Below are 19,444 nucleotides of genomic sequence, written 5' to 3' on the forward strand. Positions count from 1 at the left end.
AGTTCCATTGACTTGAGTTTTAATCTAATTCCAGGATTAGAGATTTAGAGGAACAATTATACGAAGCTTTTAGCAAGATGAAGAAAATGGAGAAAAATGAAATGGTGAGTGTTATGAATATTTGGTGGTGTGTTTATGTCCCCGTAACTTAGCAGTTTGGCAAAAGAGACTGATAGAATAAGTACGAGGCTTACAAAGAATAAGTCCTGGGGTCAATTTGCTCGACTAAAGGCGGTGCTCCAGCATGGCCACAGTCAAATGACTGAAACAAGTAAAAGAGCAAAAGAGAGTAAAGAGTAAATAAGCATTACATTTGACTGAATTATCTGATTTCTGATGGATTAAATTTAAAAAAACAAAAAAAAAAACAGGTAAAAATTAGCAACAGGTAGAACATCTGGCTGTAAAACAATGTTTTGATAATTAATTAATCTAACTGATGATACCATGGAAAAATGGATGTAAAATAGTGAGGCTGGAGAGAAGATGCCTGTCAAAGAAAATGTTCAAAGAAAGATGGTTGCATGTTGCGAGGGTTTGATTGTGTGTATTGTCCCCTCTATGTTTTGGCCCTTGTGGCTAATAAAGGAATTGGATATAAAACAAAAAAAAAAAAAAAAGAAGAGATAATCTTGTTTAAACAATCTTTTAATCTTATGTACTTCAATGTGAATTTTGACAGGATTACTTGGGAAATATATCATCCAGTATTGATTCTGTTCTACACGCTCTGAAACTACAGAATGCTTCCTCTCCAGACAATTTCAAGGTTTGTTAACTTACAGGGCATTTTTTGTTGTTGTTGTGAGTGAATATTGGTGGTTTCTTTTGATGCTGGTTTTCTTTATCATTAAGAAAATTAAGGTGATGAGCTGGCTGAATTGTTAGCATGTTGGACAAAATGCATAGTGGCACTTCTTTTGGTTTTATGCTTTGAGTTCAAATGCTGCCATGGGTGACATTGTCGTTCATCCTTTTGGGGTCGATAAAATAAATGCCAGATGAACACTGGGGTTGAAGAAATTGATTAGCTGTCACGCTCCCAAAATTTCAGGCTTTGTGTCTATATCGTAGAAAGAATTAATATTGAGAACATTTGAACGATATTTATTAACTCTCTCTGTTTATTCCTCTGTTGTTTCTCTATGACAGTCTAAAGAAGCAGCTTTTGATCTTTCTGAAGATCAAATACAAAATTACTGATGCTCTTCACACAGAAATTTAAAAGCAAACAAAATCATATTTTAGGAAAAATTATATAATTTTGTAATTGTTTGTAAATTTGTATAGGCATAGGAGTGACTGTGTGGTAAGTAGACGCAGGAGTTGCTGTGTGGTAAGTAGGTTGCTAACGAACCACACGGTTCCAGGTTCAGTCCCACTGCATGGCACCTTGGGCATGTGTCTTGTACTATAGCCTCAGTCTGACCAAAGCCTTGTGAGTGGATTTGGTAGATGGAAACTGAAAGAAGCCCGTCGTATATATGTATGTGTGTGTATATATATATATATATATATATATATATATATTATATATATATATATATATATATATATATATATATATATACGATGGGCTTCTTTCAGTTTATACATATATGTGTGTATGTTTGTGTATTTGTGTTTGTCCTCCCACCATCGCTTGACAACCGATGCTGTTGTATTTATGTCTCCGTAACTTAGCGGTTCGGCAAAAGAGGCCGATAGAATAAGTACTAGGCTTACAAAGAATAAGTCCTGGGGTCGATTTGCTCGACTAAAGGTGGTGCTCCAGCATGGCCACAGTCAAATGTCTGAAACAAGTAAAAGAGTAATGCAAAACTAGATGTGGTGTGGCTGTATTGTAAGAAGTTTGCTTCCCAACCACATGGTTCTGGGTTCAGTCCCATTGTGTAGCACCTTGGGCAAGTGCGGTCTACTATAGCCCTGGGTTGACCAAAACCTCGTAAGCAGATTTGGTAGATGGAAACTAAAAGATGCCCTTTGTACATGTGTGTGTGTGTTTATGTTTGCCCTCCAATATTGCTTGACAACCATTATTGGTTTGTTTACATTCCCATAACTTAGTGATTCAGTAAAAACAAAAAAAATTGATAAAATAAGTACTAGGCTTAAAAAAATAAAAAAAATAAAAACGAAAGTCCTGAGCTCAATCCATTCAATTAAAATTCTTCAAGTCATTGCATGGCTGTAATCTAATGAGTGAAACAAGTAAAAGAGAAGAGACCTCGAATTTTGTAAGGACCAACAGTTTGTAAAATTATCCTGAGGCCCTTAATGGCAGTACTTGGTTTGAATGAGTTGCTTTTTCTAGTAGATCGAGTCACCTTGTAGACAATTCTTAGCCGATTGTATGGTTGTAAAATATAGTAAAATATGGTATTAACTACAGTTTAGAATGGACATAATATATTCCATCTGATATTTCTGGTTCTGTTTTCTGTGGTAAAAGATGTAAAAGTGACAATTGTTGTAGTTGGTGTCTTCTGCAAATAACCCTGTTGTTTATTACCTTTGGTATCATGATCTTATCGTTATGTTTCCTGTCTCTGTACCCCACCTTTGGCAGGCTGAACCATCAGTGTCGATCGCACAACAGTTTGATGATCCGAATTTGTGGGTGGCTGAAATAAAAGTAAGTTTGTCTTCCTCATTGATAATTGTTTACTGTTTGCGCAAAATGCAATTGTTTCTCTTTTGTTTATTCAGTTGGTTGTAAATGTTCGCAATTAATCATAGAGCACTTAAAAAAAAATGAAGATTAATAATTCTGTTGTCTTATATACAGGGCGGACCGAACTGATCTGACACATTTGGAGGCTTAATAGAAGCACAAAATAAGAAATAACGAAAAGAAGAATTTTATTTTCTGAATGTACATATAATGCCATTTTATTTCATTAAGTTTTTAAAATTAAATCAGCTAAATTCTTCCAGTCATTGTCAAAACACTGTTGGAGACGTTCATGAAAGTTATCGATAACTCTATGGATCATTTCTTCTGGAATGGTGAAATGTGGTTTCTTCTTGTGGGGATATTTAAAATCAAAAGTATTCAGTCATCGCCCTCGATCTATTGATGAATTTAAATGTGCAGTTTGTGTAGAAATAGCATCCATTCCAGAAGAAATGATCCATAGAGTTATCGATAAGTTTCATGAACGTCTCCAACAGTGTGTTGACAATGATGGGAAGCATTTAGCTGATTTAATTTTAAAAACTTAATGAAACAAAATGGCATTATATGTACATTCAGAAAATAACATTTTTCTTTTCATTATTTCTTATTTTGTGCTTTTATTAAGCCTCCAAATGTGTCAGATCATTTTGCAGAATGATATTGAAGCTGTAATCTCATTTGACACAAATCACATATGTGCCAGAATTCATCCACACACACACAATAGAAATTCATGATATGTATATACATAGAGTCTATAACTGACCTGTCTGTTTTTATCATTCATTTCTGTATGAAGAACAAGCTATGCTGGCTTCAGTGTGAAATACAACTTCACAATAGTCAACAGAAGAGAGAACCATTAAAGCCAGCTGCCCAAATCATGACAGATAAATCCGTTAAGGAGCCAGGCACCAACAAATCTTCAGAAACACCAACAACTGGGGCAGGTTTGTATCAAATATTCACTTTACTTCTATAAAAGCTTGCCTCAGTGAGTGTGTGAATGTTTGTGTGTCACTAATCTCTATATATAAAGCTGAAGTTGTCAGGTTTGGTAGCCTTCAACTAACACTATCTCCTCCGAGACCCTGAGGCGCAAGTTGACCAAAATTGAGAGTATGATTGAAGAAGGTTTGCTCTTCCTTCTGTAGAAGAAAAAAAATCAAATCGGACCATGTTAACACCAAAAATTATTCACATCAAAAAGGTGCTTTTTTTCTATGAAAATCCCTATTTTTAACAATTTTTTGACTGCTGTGTCACCATTTTTCGGTGTATTTCAACCAGAAAAATGTTCACTTAAAGAGAATAACAAGCTACATAATGCAAAATTTCTACTTTTCAAAATTTCCAATTCTAAAGGGTCAAAACAAACCCGAGCAACGCCGGGCGATACTGCTAGTTAATACTTAAAATGTTTATTTCTGTTTATCTATTGACAGGAATGAATTTTGAAGGGAAGAAATCTGGAACACCTTTGAAGGTGAGATAATGAAGGAAGAGGTGTAAGTAGTGTACCAAAGAAATATGAATATGAGTATTTTATGATTCTACTTGGCCATAGAAGTACCAATAACCATTTGCTACAACTCAATACACTTTATAGTTTTTGTAATGCCCAGCACTGAGAAGGTATGAATAGTTAGGTTTTCTTCGTTCTGGACTCTTATATGAACCAGCAGGTCAATATTGAGTGTAATATTGTTAATAAGTGGAGGTGCAATGGCCCAGTGGTAAGGGCAGCGGACTCTTGGTCATAGGATCGCGGTTTCAATTCCCAGCCCGAGCGTTGTGAGCGTTTATTGAGCGAAAACACCTAAAGCTCCACGAGGCTCCGGCAGGGGGTGGTAGCAATCCCTGCTGTACTCTTTCGCCACAACTTTCTCTCACTCTTTCTTCTGTTGGCCTGCTCGCTTAGCCAGCGGGGTGGCATCATTTGAAGGCTAAAACAATGCGAAGCACATTGTGACCAGCGATGTGTAACAACATCTGATAGCCTGGTCGGTCACGGTGATCACGGTGATTATTAATAAATGAATGACAAAAGAATTGGTGTTACATAATTACTTTTCATTAGCTGTTTCTGCTATAAGAAACCATGCGTCCAGTTGAGTGTCAGTGCAACAAATCTATAGCTTCCTCAGAGCCATTCAGCAGAAACAGTTACAAATGTGTGTGTATATGTATGTATGTGTGTATATATATATATATATATATCACCGTGTCTGACCAGGCTATCAGATGTTGCTACACATCACTAGTCACAATGCGCTTCGCATTGTTTTAGCCTTCAAATGACGCCACCCCGCAGGCTAAGCGAGCAGGTCAACAGAAGAAAGAGTGAGAGAAAGTTGCGGCAAAAGAGTACAGCAGGGATTGCCCCCCCCCCCCTACGGGAGCGTCGTGGAGCTTTAGGTGTTTTCACTCAATAAACACTCACAACGCCTGGCCTGGGAATCAAAACTGCGATCCTACAACAGCGAGTCCGCTGCCCTAACCACTGGGCCATTGCGCCTCCATATATAACACACACATGCATCCATTCATTACTGTCCTAAGATGGAAAACATTGAAAGTAAACCTTTGTTACTGTAACAATCAGTTCCAGTTTGACAAGTAAAATAATTAAGATTTTATTGTATTCAAATTTCTCAGTGTTCATAACGAGTGAAGGCGTGTGACCTGGTAATTAGGGTATCCGTCTCATAGTTAATAGGCTGTAGTTTCACTTTGTGGTCCAAACAGTACATTGTGTCCTTGAACAAGGCACTTCATTTCACATTGCCACAGTCTACTCAGCTGTAAATGAGTACCAGCTGGGTGCTACTGCAGCTCTCTCTCTTTCTTTCTCTCTCTCCAGCTATCATATCTTGGATGTTCCATTGGGTCAAGAGGGTGTCCATGTCCACTCACAATTACTTAATGAATTTAAAGCAATTAGCAAAAGAATGATGCATGTTATCAAGCGCTCATTCATGAGTGATGGCTGACTGTGCTTATTTAATTGTATAAAATACGAGCAAAGCGTCCCCTGTCCAATGGACGGTGCTGAGTTGTCAAACATTTAAACCAAATTTTCTCAAAACAACTTGTCCGACTGTCCCATAGGCCTCCCCTTTGAGAAACACTGATTTAACCTAAATTTGAGACACCAGCAAAAGAAGAAATAAAAATAGACATTTTTCTATTCCAAGAAAAACGATTTTACAAATGCACGTTCCCATGGCTTTATCGATCGCATTCTCACCTGGAATCGATTTTTGTAATTTTTTCAAGACTTATACAGGCCCTGATACCGTTGGTATCTACATATCAAATTTGAGCGCAATCGGATGGAGGATGCCCGAGATCCTAGAAGACACAATCACAGACAGACAGAACGGATTTTATATAATAGATATTTCTTTCTACTATAGACACTAAAGGGTGGGGGTTGTCAATTACATCGACCCCAGTACTTGACTGGTATTTAATTTATTGACCACGAAAGGATGAAAGGCAAAGTCGACCTCAGTGGAATTTGAACTCAGAATATAAGGACAGATAAAATGCCAAGAAGCATTTTAGCCAGCAATGCTAATGATTCTGCAAGCTCACCAACCTTTATTGCATACAAAATAAGGAAATGGAGACTAATTTTTTAAAAATAATAATTTATTAAATTAAATAACGTTAAATAAAATAATTCCCTCATTTATATATTTTATCAACCAATAACAATATTATTGTTTAACAAGCGATTAATTATGGATGTAATATTGGTTTCAAATTCTGGCACAAGGCCAGCAATTTCAGGGAAAGGGGTAAGTCGATTATATAGACCCTAGTGCTCAACTTGTATTTATTTTATCGGACCTCAAAAGACAAAAGGTAAAGTCAACCTCGGCGGAATTTGAACTCAGAATATAAGGACAGATAAAATGCCAAGAAGCATTTTAGCCAGCAATGCTAATGATTCTGCAAGCTCACCAACCTTTATTGCATACAAAATAAGGAAATGGAGACTAATTTTTTAAAAATAATAATTTATTAAATTAAATAACGTTAAATAAAATAATTCCCTCATTTATATATTTTTATCTTTTACTTTTTTCAATCATTGGACTAAGGCACCGATTTGAAAGATTTTAGTCCAACGAATAGATACCAGTGATATTTTTAAAGTTGAGTGCTCATTCTATCCACATTATTTATTTCACTGCTAAGTTACAGGGCCATAAACAAACCAACACCAGTTGTCAAGCAGTGGTGGTGGACAAACACACACACACATTTGCGACAGGGTTCTTTCAGTTTCTGTTTACCAAATTCACTCACAAGGCTTTGGTCGGCCTGGGGCTATAGTAGAAGACACTTGCCCAAGGTGCCACGCATTTATATATTTTTATCTTTTACTTTTTTCAATCATTGGACTAAGGCACCGATTTGAAAGATTTTAGTCCAACGAATAGATACCAGTGATATTTTTAAAGTTGAGTGCTCATTCTATCCACATTATTTATTTCACTGCTAAGTTACAGGGCCATAAACAAACCAACACCAGTTGTCAAGCAGTGGTGGTGGACAAACACAAAAACACACACACACATTTGCGACAGGGTTCTTTCAGTTTCTGTTTACCAAATTCACTCACAAGGCTTTGGTCGGCCCGGGGCTATAGCAGAAGACACTTGCCCAAGGTGCCACGCATTTATATATTTTATCAACCAATAACAATATTATTGTTTAACAAGCGATTAATTATGGATGTAATATTGGTTTCAAATTCTGGCACAAGGCCAGCAATTTCAGGGAAAGGGGTAAGTCGATTATATAGACCCTAGTGCTCAACTTGTATTTATTTTATCGGACCTCAAAAGACAAAAGGTAAAGTCAACCTCGGCGGAATTTGAACTCAGAATATAAGGACAGATAAAATGCCAAGAAGCATTTTAGCCAGCAATGCTAATGATTCTGCAAGCTCACCAACCTTTATTGCATACAAAATAAGGAAATGGAGACTAATTTTTTAAAAATAATAATTTATTAAATTAAATAACGTTAAATAAAATAATTCCCTCATTTATATATTTTTATCTTTTACTTTTTTCAATCATTGGACTAAGGCACCGATTTGAAAGATTTTAGTCCAACGAATAGATACCAGTGATATTTTTAAAGCTGAGTGCTCATTCTATCCACATTATTTATTTCACTGCTAAGTTACAGGGCCATAAACAAACCAACACCAGTTGTCAAGCAGTGGTGGTGGACAAACACACACACACACACACACACATACATATACATATATACGAGGGGCTTCTTTCAGTTTCCGTCTACCAAATCCACTCACAAGGCTTTGGTCGGCCTGGGGCTATAGTAGAAGACACTTGCCCAAGGTGCCACGCATTTATATATTTTTATCTTTTACTTTTTTCAATCATTGGACTAAGGCACCGATTTGAAAGATTTTAGTCCAACGAATAGATACCAGTGATATTTTTAAAGTTGAGTGCTCATTCTATCCACATTATTTATTTCACTGCTAAGTTACAGGGCCATAAACAAACCAACACCAGTTGTCAAGCAGTGGTGGTGGACAAACACACACACACACATTTGCGACAGGGTTCTTTCAGTTTCTGTTTACCAAATTCACTCACAAGGCTTTGGTTAATTCGGGCCCCACAGCTGAAGACACTTGGCCAAAGTTCCACACAGTGGGACTGAACCTGGTACCTTGTGATTGGAAAGTAGACTTCTAAGCAAACAGCCATGCCTTGCTCCTGAAAGTTTCAAAAGGATTTAGTAACTCTGGAGAACCTGGATATTGATACCAATACTTACTACATTCTAAGCAACCATTCTGTTACTTAAGCTAATTCCCAACTGGGTAGCTAGAGAGCAGTTGTGGGCACAGCTAACCAAAAAGATAGCTCTGCTAACCGCTAATCTGCTAACTAAAAACGTTAACTTCACAAATATTAAACTGCTAAACAGGTAAAAAAGTTAGCGGAAGTTGACGCTAAATGGTAACCACTAACTTTTATCATGTGTTTCAGTTTGTTTTTTGTCTTTAAAACCCTTAACAGACCTAGAGAGCTGAAATATTCATGTTGTAGCTAAGACACAGAGCTTTCCAAAAAGATACAGGATGCCAAGATGATATACTGAACAAGGTGTACACAAATTAATAAATGAAATTAAATATTAGATTTTCAGTTACCATACATTTTATTTACTATACAAAATGCATTAAACGAATCAAAAAGGTATAGTATAGAAAAGGTGTCGTGCCAAGAACAGATGATGATCAAGGTGTACTACTCTGGATGGGCCTTCTCCACTGCCTTGTCATGATGCTGGTTGCCCTTCATAAACATCAACCTCTCAAAGTTACCATCTGATAGGGTGGCTCTCTTGGCCCTCAAAATATTTTTGCCCATAGAGAATAAGCACTCAACTGCAACATGGGATGAGATGGCAGTGTTATACTTGGTGAACAAGTTAATTAAGACCTGCTCACCCAAAAAGGTGTCTTCGGTCTGGACCTCCTTCAAGAAGGCTTCCAGCCAGGTCTTTACCAAGTTCTTCACCTTGGATTTCAGTGACCTGTGATGGGATGGCGGTGTTATACTTGGTGAACAGGTCGATTAAGACCTGCTCACCCAAAAAGGTGTCTTCGGTCTGGACCTCCTTCAAGAAGGCTTCCAGCCAGGTCTTTACCAAGTTCTTCGCCTTGGATTTCAGTGACCTGTGATGGGATGGCGGTGTTATACTTGGTGAACAGTTCGATTAAGACCTGCTCACCCAAAATGGTGTCTTCGGTCTGGACCTCCTTCAAGAAGGCTTCCAGCCAGGTCTTTACCAAGTTCTTCGCCTTGGATTTCAGTGACCTGTGATGGGATGGCGGTGTTATACTTGGTGAACAGGTCGATTAAGACCTGCTCACCCAAAAAGGTGTCTTTAGTCAGGACCTCCTTCAAGAAGGCTTTACCAAGTTCTGCGCCTTGGATTTCAGTGACCTGTCGCTTCTGCTCTCCCGGAACCGAGTGATCTTGCTGAAGAAATCCTTTTCCTCATCCTCATTACTGGTGGTGCTGCTGCCCTTCTCATTGGTCTCCATTAGGATTGTCTCTATTACAGTCTCCATGGTATTTGATACTCTACTAACCTGGCTGTTATTTTACTGCTCCAGCCAGAACAGGCAAAACTTGGGGTGAAAGACAGTGACCAGCTGGAACTCCAGGTCTTCTAGGAGGAGTTCGAAACTTTCCATGATGCCTGACAGTATCGCGTCTACCAGAGGACTGCAGTACAGGAAATGTTTGACCTTGACCCCCTTCAACTTCATGACAGTAACCACTACAGTTGGCAGAAGGCTCCCGAGATAAGCCTGGTCCGTCCCCTGGATTTTATCCAAGGCCTTGGCAACATTAGACATCACCTGGGAATATTCCGTCAGGAAGCTGACATCAGAATCAGTGAAGGTCTGCAGCTTCAGTTGTGCCATCATCCAGTGGACATCTCCCCTGTTCTTCTCCAGCAGGTTGTTGAGGACAACAAAAGAGTCATAGCTAAAGTTCCATCTGGTACTCTTGGGGACCACCAAGTACCTTCAATGCGTCCAGAATGCTGTCTGCCACCACTGTGCAGCAGCTCTGCAGATTCCACAACTGCTGTGCCTTGGACATGGTCTTCTTTGAAGTGTTGTCAAGAGCCCTGTCAGCATTCATGCTGGTTACCAAGTTGTGCACTGGCAGGCTTAGGTCAAGGCATCAACAGAGATGTACTCAACTTCATCCACATCCACAGCCTTGGGATCCTCGTCCAGGTCCACAATCTCAATGTCCTCCACATCTGGATTGGCAGCAGCTTCAAGAATGTCTGGCAAGAGTTCAACTTCTGTACCAAACTGCATAAATGCCTTGACAAAGTTTTCACTGTTGTCTGTCGTGGTCCTGGTCACGTTGTCTTGCAGATGGAACTTGTAATTGATGTCCCCTGAGCCGAGAGCAGGCCAGGACGGTGTGTTGTCTCATGTGGGTCTTGTAGTCCAGCCAGTATGCCCCATCGCCATGTAGGACCTGTTGTAGACTGACCAACAGTCCAAGGTGATCACCACCCAGAGGGCATCCTTGAGCAATCTGTAATTAAAATATATTAAATTGTAAAGAGACATAAGTTGTAAAGTTAAAAACTTAAAATTATATATATATATATGTATATATATATATATATATATGTATATATATATGTATATATGATCAAGGTGGCTAGCAGCAATTTAAAACCAACAAGGAAATAATTCACCATTTCTAAGAGTGACAAGGGTGTAGTGAGCACCAGCATTGCTAGAAATAGGAATCATAGACTGCTTAGCCACAAAAGTACATGGTCGCTTTGTATTGATAGGGGAGAAAACCCTCCCTACTCTGAGCAAGATGCATTAGAATAGCATGCAAATTTCGTATAGGAAATTAATACTCATTAGTAATGCTCAGTCCATCACAGTTGCTAGAGGCCAATTCACCCAGTCAATACTGTAGAGAATGCCATTGGACCAGTGACTGATTTCACAAAATGGCATTGTGAAAAATTATAAAGTAATCAAGGTGGCTAGCAGCAATTTAAAACAGAGGAAGTAATTCACCATCACTATATATTTGCTGTAAATCCTCTTATTTTTGTCATAAAACCAAAACTTTTGGTGGTGGTAGTTTAAACAGGTAACAGCAATACTTATTTGGTGTGGGGATGTGATTTATGCTATGTTTACACACACACAAAAAAAACAACAGGTTACATGTTTTTCTTACTTTTTACCATTAACATTCTCAGGAAAATATGACCCAAATATCTGACTGTGTAGTGAAAAGCCAGCGAACAATCCCAGCAGCTGTTACATTTTCAGAAAAACCACTTTTAGAACAAAGGCAACACGTCATTGATGAAATCGAAGACTTCAGGGTATCTAGAATTTTGTTTCTTTGTGGCTTACACAAATTTACAACCATAACCATTAGACTTGCTACAACTGATGCTATATATCATGTTTTTCTTTTGGAACGGCGAGGGTCATCTAGTCATCCTGGGTGAGGGCTGACTGATGCACTGACTTTGTTTAATCCTTTAGCGTTTAAACTGGCCAAATCCGGCTCAAATATTTTACATGTTTTACATTCAAAAGGCCATATTTAACCTTTCACACCTAACCTACACTTCAATAAATTCTAATTTAATTACTTTCACACTTCATTGATTATCTTGGTCACATGGTAGGCCAGAGGCAACAGTGCTACATTAATTGTTCATTATATATTGTGTAATCATTGGTGTTAGTACTGCCCCAAATCAGAATCTAGAGCCCTTACTGAACAATTTTTATGCCTGAACACCAGGAAAATGCTTGTGTCTTTAAAGGTGTTTTAGAAATAGACTGGGTAAGGAGTTACAGTTAAAATACTCATCTTGCTAAAATGATTATTTAAAGATGTGTAAACATTCTGGTGTACTCTTTTACTTGTTTCAGTCATTTGACTGTGGCCATGCTAGAGCACCACCTTTAGTCGAACAAATCGACTCCAGGACTTATTCTTTGTAAGCCTAGTACTTATTCTATCGGTCTCTTTTGCCGAACCGCTAAGTTACAGAGACGTAAACACACCAGCATCAGTTGTCAAGCGATGTTAGGGTGACAAACACACACACACACATATATATGTATATGATGGGCTTCTTTCAGTTTCCGTCTACCAAATCCACTCACAAGGCTTTGGTCGGCCCGAGGCTGTAATAGAAGACACTTGCCCAAGGTGCCACACAGTGGGACTGAACCTGGAACCATGTGGTTCATAAGCAAGCTACTTACCACACAGCCACTCCTGTGCCTAAAATAAAATAAAATCTCTGATGTGCTACAACAAAACTGTTTTATAAATATTTCAATGCTTCTGTTTCATTTCTTTATAGGAAATTGAGAGAGGAAAAATAGAAAAACGATATCTGAAGTAAGTACATTATAATTTTGGACTGATTATATATTTATAGGAAAAATATTCAAAGTTGAAAAATTAGATCATTAAAATCAGGTATGTAAAGATTGTGGCATTTCTAAATTAATGTGTTGGGATGTGTTAAGGATCCTGGGTAGGTTAGAAGGGGAATAATTTCGCATTTTAACAAAAAGGAGCTTTATTGGATTGTACTGTTAGATATTTCACCAAGAAGTATGTTATGCTTATGTTAGGGACCTGAATACATGTTAAATGTCGGAGAATGTATACATGGCCGTGCTAGCGGGGTGCAAAGAGCACCACACGAGTGTGATCGTTGACAGAGCGGCTAACCAGCTTCCATGCCAGTGGCACATAAAAGGGCACTATTCGAGTGTGATAGTTACCAGCGTTGCCTTACTGGCACTTGTACCCCGTGCTAGTAGGGTGCCAAGAGCACCATCATTACCAGAGCAGCCAACTGGCTTCCGTGCCGGTAGCACGTAAAAGGGCACCATTCAAGTGTGATCGTTACCAACGTCGCTTTACTGGCACCTGTGCCATTAGCATGTGTAAAAAGATTCAAGCAAGGTCGTTGCCAGTACCGCCTGACTGGCTCCCGTGCTGGTGGCACGTAAAAGCACCCACTACACTCTCGGAGTGGTTGGCATTAGGAAGGGCATCCAGCTGTAGAAACTCTGCCAGATCAAGATTGGAGCCTGGTGCAGCCATCTGGCTCACCAGCCCTCAGTCAAATCGTCCAACCCATGCTAGCATGGAAAGCAGACTTTAAACGATGATGATGTATGTGTGCTGGATACAGGTTCAAATGTATGAGTGAGTGAGCATCAAAAGGTGAAATCATCAAACCAGCATAATCTTGATGAAGAAAGTTTTTAAAAAAATTCTTACTGTACTGGAGAAGGCCAGTGTACTCACCAACCTAGTCTTGTCACTGCTGGAGTAGATGGAGGCATCAGTGGAAGAATCTGCTGATATTGTTGGGTTTGTTTGTTCAAGTGGTGAGGGTTGATGCCAAGACTCAAAGTGAACCTCTTCTAGGCAGTCGATGCTGAACAAGTCTTCTTTGAAGATGAACAACAAGAATAAGACGGCAAGCTGGCAGAATCGTTAGCTCGCTGGATGAAATGCTTAGCGGTACTTCGCCTGCGGTTACATTCTCAGTTCAAATTCTGCCGAGGTCGACTTTGCCTTTCATCCTTTTCGGGGTCGATTAAATAAGTACCAGTTATGCACTGGGGTCGACATAATCAACTTAGTCCCTTTGTCCCCTCTATGTTTAGCTCCTTGTGGGCAATAAAGATTTAAACAAGAAGAATAAGAAGAACAAAGAAAAGAGCTTACTGGTTGCTTTGATGTCACCTGTGCACTATGTTTGGTTTAAAGCTGAAATCAGAGACCCCCAGCAACACGTCTGGTAGAAGGTTGCCAGCCCAAAACAAAGTGTGGATGTTGTTTATGCTGAGACGAGAACTGTGCCTCTAGGCAGATGAAACAAATGACTGGGTCACAAATACTTTAGTCAGAGAGCCAGCTTTCACCTGTGAGTGGACATGGCTTGATCACACATTCTATACTTTTGCTAATTGATTTAGACGTTTGTGTAATTGCAAGCAAGTATAGACACACCCTCTCAGTTCTCCCACCTCTTAACCCAGCAGAACATCCAGGATGTAACAGCTGGTGGAAAAGAGAGAAGTGAGATCTGCATCAGCACTCAGCTGGTACCCACTGTCAGCAGAGTGGACTGGAGCAGTGTGGAAGGACACAATGCACCACCTGACCCAGCAATTGAATCCATGATATTATGATCATGAACATCCCTAACTACAAAGCTGAGTGCCTTCACAACAGATTATATTTATGGAATTTGTGTGTATGGTGGAAGTCAACCTTTGACCAAATAAAACCACTTCCTAAATTAAGTCCATGCAAATGTTCCAAGACTTAGTTTAGGAAGTGGTCTTATTTGGTCGAAAGTTGACTTCCACCATACACACAAATTCCATAAATATAATCTGTTGTGATAAACTAAGTCCATGCAAATGTTCCAAGAAATCCGTCGATCACCTCTGTCTACGCCGCATCCTTTGTGTCCGATGGCATCACTTTGTCTCCAACAATTCGGTGCGACACCAGTGCAAAATCACCTCCCTCCGACAAGCCATCCTAACGAGACGTCTGCGTTGGCTGGGTCATGCCCTCCATCGTCAACCAGGAGAATTCATCTACAAAGCAATTGCCCCAGCTCCCCTTCAGGGTTGGCGAAAGCAATGTGGTGGACAACGAAAATCCTGGCCGATGACAGTCAAGACTGATCTGGAACCCAACCTAGGGCCCCCATATCTACGGCGTTCGCCGCTGGATTAAGGAGTGGTTGGAGATCACGTGGTCGTTAGCCTCAAATCGCCAGGTCTGGTCGGCGTTTGTGAGAGATGCAGCATTGAGGATGAATGAAGCCAGCTCAGCCCACCCCGGGTGAATGCTGTCTCAAGACAAGTCAAATGTTCCAAAAGTCCAAAAGGTTCCTGTGTGAAAGGGAAGCTTACTTCCCAGCTACATGGCTCCAGGTTCAGTCCCACTGTATGGCACCTTGGACAAGTGTCTTCTGCTATAACCCCGGGCCGACTGAAGCTTTGTAATTGAATTTGGTCGGCAGAAGTTACTGCTGTGTGTGTACATGTGTAAGTGCTTGTGCCTCCTAACATAAAGTGTTGCACAACTGAACCTACTTTTCATTGTAACCAGCTATAATGGCAGTGGCACAATACAGGTTTATATTGAGACGACCAAAAACTGCACTGCACTTCAGGTTTTTATTACCCAAACTTAACTCCTCCTAGAAGTTCTAACAAGAACTAAGGGTCCTTCACTCCCTGTGGTTTACATGCTAGTTAACTCAAAGCTGGGGCCTTGACATGTGCTACTATTCTGGGTCAGAGTAGACCTGAGAACAATAGTGGCTAAGAGATGGTTCCATGCTCCTTAAAATCCTGGAGATATGCACACATCATCATCATCGTTTAACGTCCATTTTCCATGCTAGCATGGGCTGGACGGTTCAACCGGGGTCTGGAAAGCCAGGAGGCTGCAGCAGGCTCCAGTCTAATCTGGATGCCCTTCCTAACGCCAACCACTCTGTGAGTGTAGTGGGTGTTTTTTACGTGCCAGGGGAGGCTGGCAGCAGTCATGATCAGTTGGTGCTTTTTATGCGCCACCGGCACAGAAGCCAGTCAAGGCGGCACTGGCATTGGCCACGTTCGGATGGTGCTTTTTACGTGCCACCGGCACAGGTATCACAACTACAATTTCCATTTGATATTTATTTTGATGTTGATGTACTTGACTCAATAGGTCTCCTCAAGCACAGCAAGTTGCCCTACAATCCAAGGTAAGCACAGCAGGTCGTTCTGCAATCCAAGGTACTTTGGATGGACTGGGGCTATGCGAAACTGGTGCAGGAAACAGCACATATATACAGAATATAAACTTACATGGTGCAAAACACCTAGAAATACAAGACAATATCTTGTAACACTTTTTTCTATTTTTTGTTTTTAAGCTTTATATCTAACAATTCTAAAGTCAATATCAGCCAACTTTACTATAGCATACAGTGATTTTTTTCTTATGTGATGATGATGATGATGGTGTTGAATGTCATCTTAGCTTCTCACAGAATCTTCATTAAAATCTTAGACATCACCATATATTACTCAACATGATTACAAAAGTAATGAGCAAAAACCAAACTTTTAGTGTTGTCATTTTTTTTTTTGCAGTAGAAATTTAGTTCAAAAAGAAAATAAAGAGTTTGCAGTAACAAAGCAACAGTGTGTCTTTCTCATATATGCTGCTATATTTGGGAAGTTAGACAATTGTCTGATTCAATAAAAAGTATTTTTGTGTAACCTTGAGAGATATTTTGTTGTACAACAGCACTAAATTTTAATTTGTTTTCCTTCAAAGGTTACAAGAAACCATGAGATCCCTGCAACAGGAATTAGATTTACCAGTCACCGCAGCCACAGAAAAGGTTGGGTTATTTTTTTTAAACAACTTTAGCACTGATCTCTTTTAATGAATAATTTTACAGTAATCAGTTTAACCCATTTGTTACCATCTTTCTGTTGAGATGCTCTGTGTTTCTTTCAGTTAATTTTAAATATAGCAAAGAATTTAGTAAAATAACTTAGTCACAATTTATACTCCTAACACTAGCTTAATAATAACTAAGGTTTGCTGGAAAATTTTAACCAGAATTTTGAAAACAAGACATTTGTACTATAGAGCCAGAGGTGGTTTCAACGGGGTTGGTATCAAAAAAGTTAAGAATTATTTCTCTATTATATATATTTTAACCCTTTTGTTACCATATCTCTGTTGTGATGCTCTGTGTTTCTTTCAATTAATTTTAAATATAACAAAGAATTTAGTAAAATAACTTGGTTATCATTCAGCTAGTGTTAGGAACATTAATTGTGACTACGGTTTGGTAGATGATTTTAGTTCAGAACAAGACATTTGTACTACAGAGCCAGAGGCAGTTTCAGCCAGGTTGGTGTCAAAAGGGTTAACTGGCAGAAATGTGAAGCTGGAATGTGATTTCAAGAACTTTCTGTGAGTTACTACACAAACTTCCACACAATCTTAACCCTTTAGTATTCAGGTTAATTTGTCAAATGTAATGCTTATGTATCCACCTTGTTTTCAATTTATTATGCATTAGGTGTAGGAGTGGTTGTGTGATAAGTAACTTGCTTACATGGTCCCGGGTTCAGTCCCACTGCGTGGCACCTTGGGCAAATATCTTCTAGTATAGCCTCGGGCCGACCAAAGCCTTGTGAGTGGATTTGGTAAACGGAAACTGAAAGAAGCCGGTCATATATATGTATGTGTGTCTGTGTTTGTCCCCCCAACATCGCTTGATAACCAATGCTGGTGTATTTACATCCCCGTAACTTAGTGGTTCAGCAAAAGAGGCCGATAGAATAAGTTCTAGGGTCGATTTGCTCGACTGAAGGTGGTGCTCCAGCATGGCCACAGTCAAATGACTGAGAAGAAACTGGTCCTTGTCTACGTGTGTGTGTGTGTGTGTGTGTGTGTGTGTGTGTGGTTTCCTTGTGATTCCATTGTACACTGTGGACAAAACAGCACTGCTGTCCATATAAGTGATACTGTTTGTTTGCCATCTTTGATGAAAATGTCTAGACTAAGGCAAAATATTACCTTGCTTTATAACATGTGATTAGCAACAGGAAGACCACCATACCATAGAAAAAGAAAAAAAAAACATCCTCAAAGAAACTCATCTGATATATGCTAGCATGGAAAAGTAGAGATGTTAAGGGCATCCAGCTGTAGAAACCAAGCCAAAAGCAGACTGGAGCCCCTACTACATTTCTCTGGCTAACTAGTTCCGGTCAAACCATCTGTAACAGGATGAGAGATTTTGGCGACAGGCAACCTCATCTCCAGTCTTGGGTTGGTGAGATTTTTTTATCTTCCACCTGAAAAGGAAGATGAGGCTGGAGAGAAGATGCCTGTCAAAGAAAATGTTCAAAGAAAGATGGTTGCATGTTGCGAGGGTGCTGGGAATGAAAGATTCCTCGTGAACATGTCATAAGTCTGTATACAAAGGAGAATGGGGCTCATGGGGTCAGAGCATAAGCCAGGAGAATGGGGCTCGTGGGGTCAGAGCGTAAGCCATCTCCCTGCTTCATTTCATATTTGTAATTTCATCCTTGTTGTATCTCATTCGATTTCATTATATTTTGTAAAATTTTAAAAGTCATATAATCATTGTGTCTGACCCCAATCAGGCTGTATGTTTGGGCCCTTGTGGCTAATAAAGAAATTGGATGAGAGCTTCCCGCATTGGATTGCTGCAGCTCGCATCCTTTACATTAAATATTAATTGAAGAAAGAGTCAAGATTTCCGATTAACTTCAACGGTATATTTATTCTTTGATTCGCAAATATAAACATTTCCTTCCTCTGGGCGAATCGGCAGCCTAGGAGCTTATCGGCAGTAGTCTAGCGGAGTGAGTCAATCCTGCCCGTTCAAGCATAGCGGAGATGTGCTACAAGGTGGTAGCTCGAGAGACACCTAGCTTGTTCAGCTGCTAGCGTCCTAGAGGGCAATATAAGAGAATTTCGCTACTGCTAGTTTTCTGCGCATGCACATGAGGGAACTTCCAGCAGGCCTTCTGGAAGACTCCAACCCTGCGCATGCGTGCTGGAGATTTGCAATATGGCGTCACTACACATCTAACCCATGCCAACATGGAAAGCAGATGCTAAATGATCCTCAACCTAAGTTTACAATAATAATTACAAAACATTAAAACAACCCATTAATGCTGTATGACAGAGGTTTCCCAACCTTTTCATTACCTTGGATCCCTTTTATTTAAATGAATATTCTCAAGGATCCTAGACCTTTAAAAGGTCTGCCAACACAATTTTGTACTCAGCTCATAGACCCCCAAAGGATTTCAAAACCCCAAGTTGGTATCTGTTGGTGTGCGTAAAGTAATACAATTTCCTCCTTAAATTGAAATTTTGCTAGACTCAGCATTTTCCTCTGCAACATCATCGTCTAACGTCCGCTTTCCATGCTAGCATGGGTTGGACGGTTTGACTGAGGACTGGCGAACCAGATGGCTGCAGCAGGCTCCAATCTGATCTGGCAGAGTTTCTACAGCTGGATGCCCTTCCTAACGCCAACCACTCCGAGGGTACCATTGAAAGATAAAGTAGA

The 19,444-nt window shown here is 39.7% G+C and overlaps 1 protein-coding gene across 3 annotated transcripts in view; it reads left to right on the plus strand.

Moving 5' to 3' along the window:
• LOC115217310 (centrosomal protein of 128 kDa-like) overlaps window positions 1–19,444 on the plus strand; it is a 60,817-nt gene that overhangs the window by 40,109 nt on the left and 1,264 nt on the right. For 2 of the 3 annotated variants that reach the window (XM_029786960.2, XM_029786959.2), the window contains exons 24-31: window positions 35–104; window positions 683–769; window positions 2,570–2,635; window positions 3,480–3,630; window positions 4,126–4,166; window positions 11,507–11,635; window positions 12,638–12,675; window positions 16,651–16,717. In XM_029786960.2, coding sequence (XP_029642820.1) covers window positions 35–104; window positions 683–769; window positions 2,570–2,635; window positions 3,480–3,630; window positions 4,126–4,166; window positions 11,507–11,635; window positions 12,638–12,675; window positions 16,651–16,717 — 649 coding nt within the window. Of the gene's footprint in view, window positions 1–34; window positions 105–682; window positions 770–2,569; window positions 2,636–3,479; window positions 3,631–4,125; window positions 4,167–11,506; window positions 11,636–12,637; window positions 12,676–16,650; window positions 16,718–17,216; window positions 17,302–19,444 lie in introns of all 3 variants that reach the window. The other variant, XM_036507097.1, reaches the window with a different exon arrangement.

Source organism: Octopus sinensis, linkage group LG11, assembly GCF_006345805.1.
Source record: "Octopus sinensis linkage group LG11, ASM634580v1, whole genome shotgun sequence".
Lineage (NCBI taxonomy): Eukaryota > Metazoa > Mollusca > Cephalopoda > Octopoda > Octopodidae > Octopus > Octopus sinensis.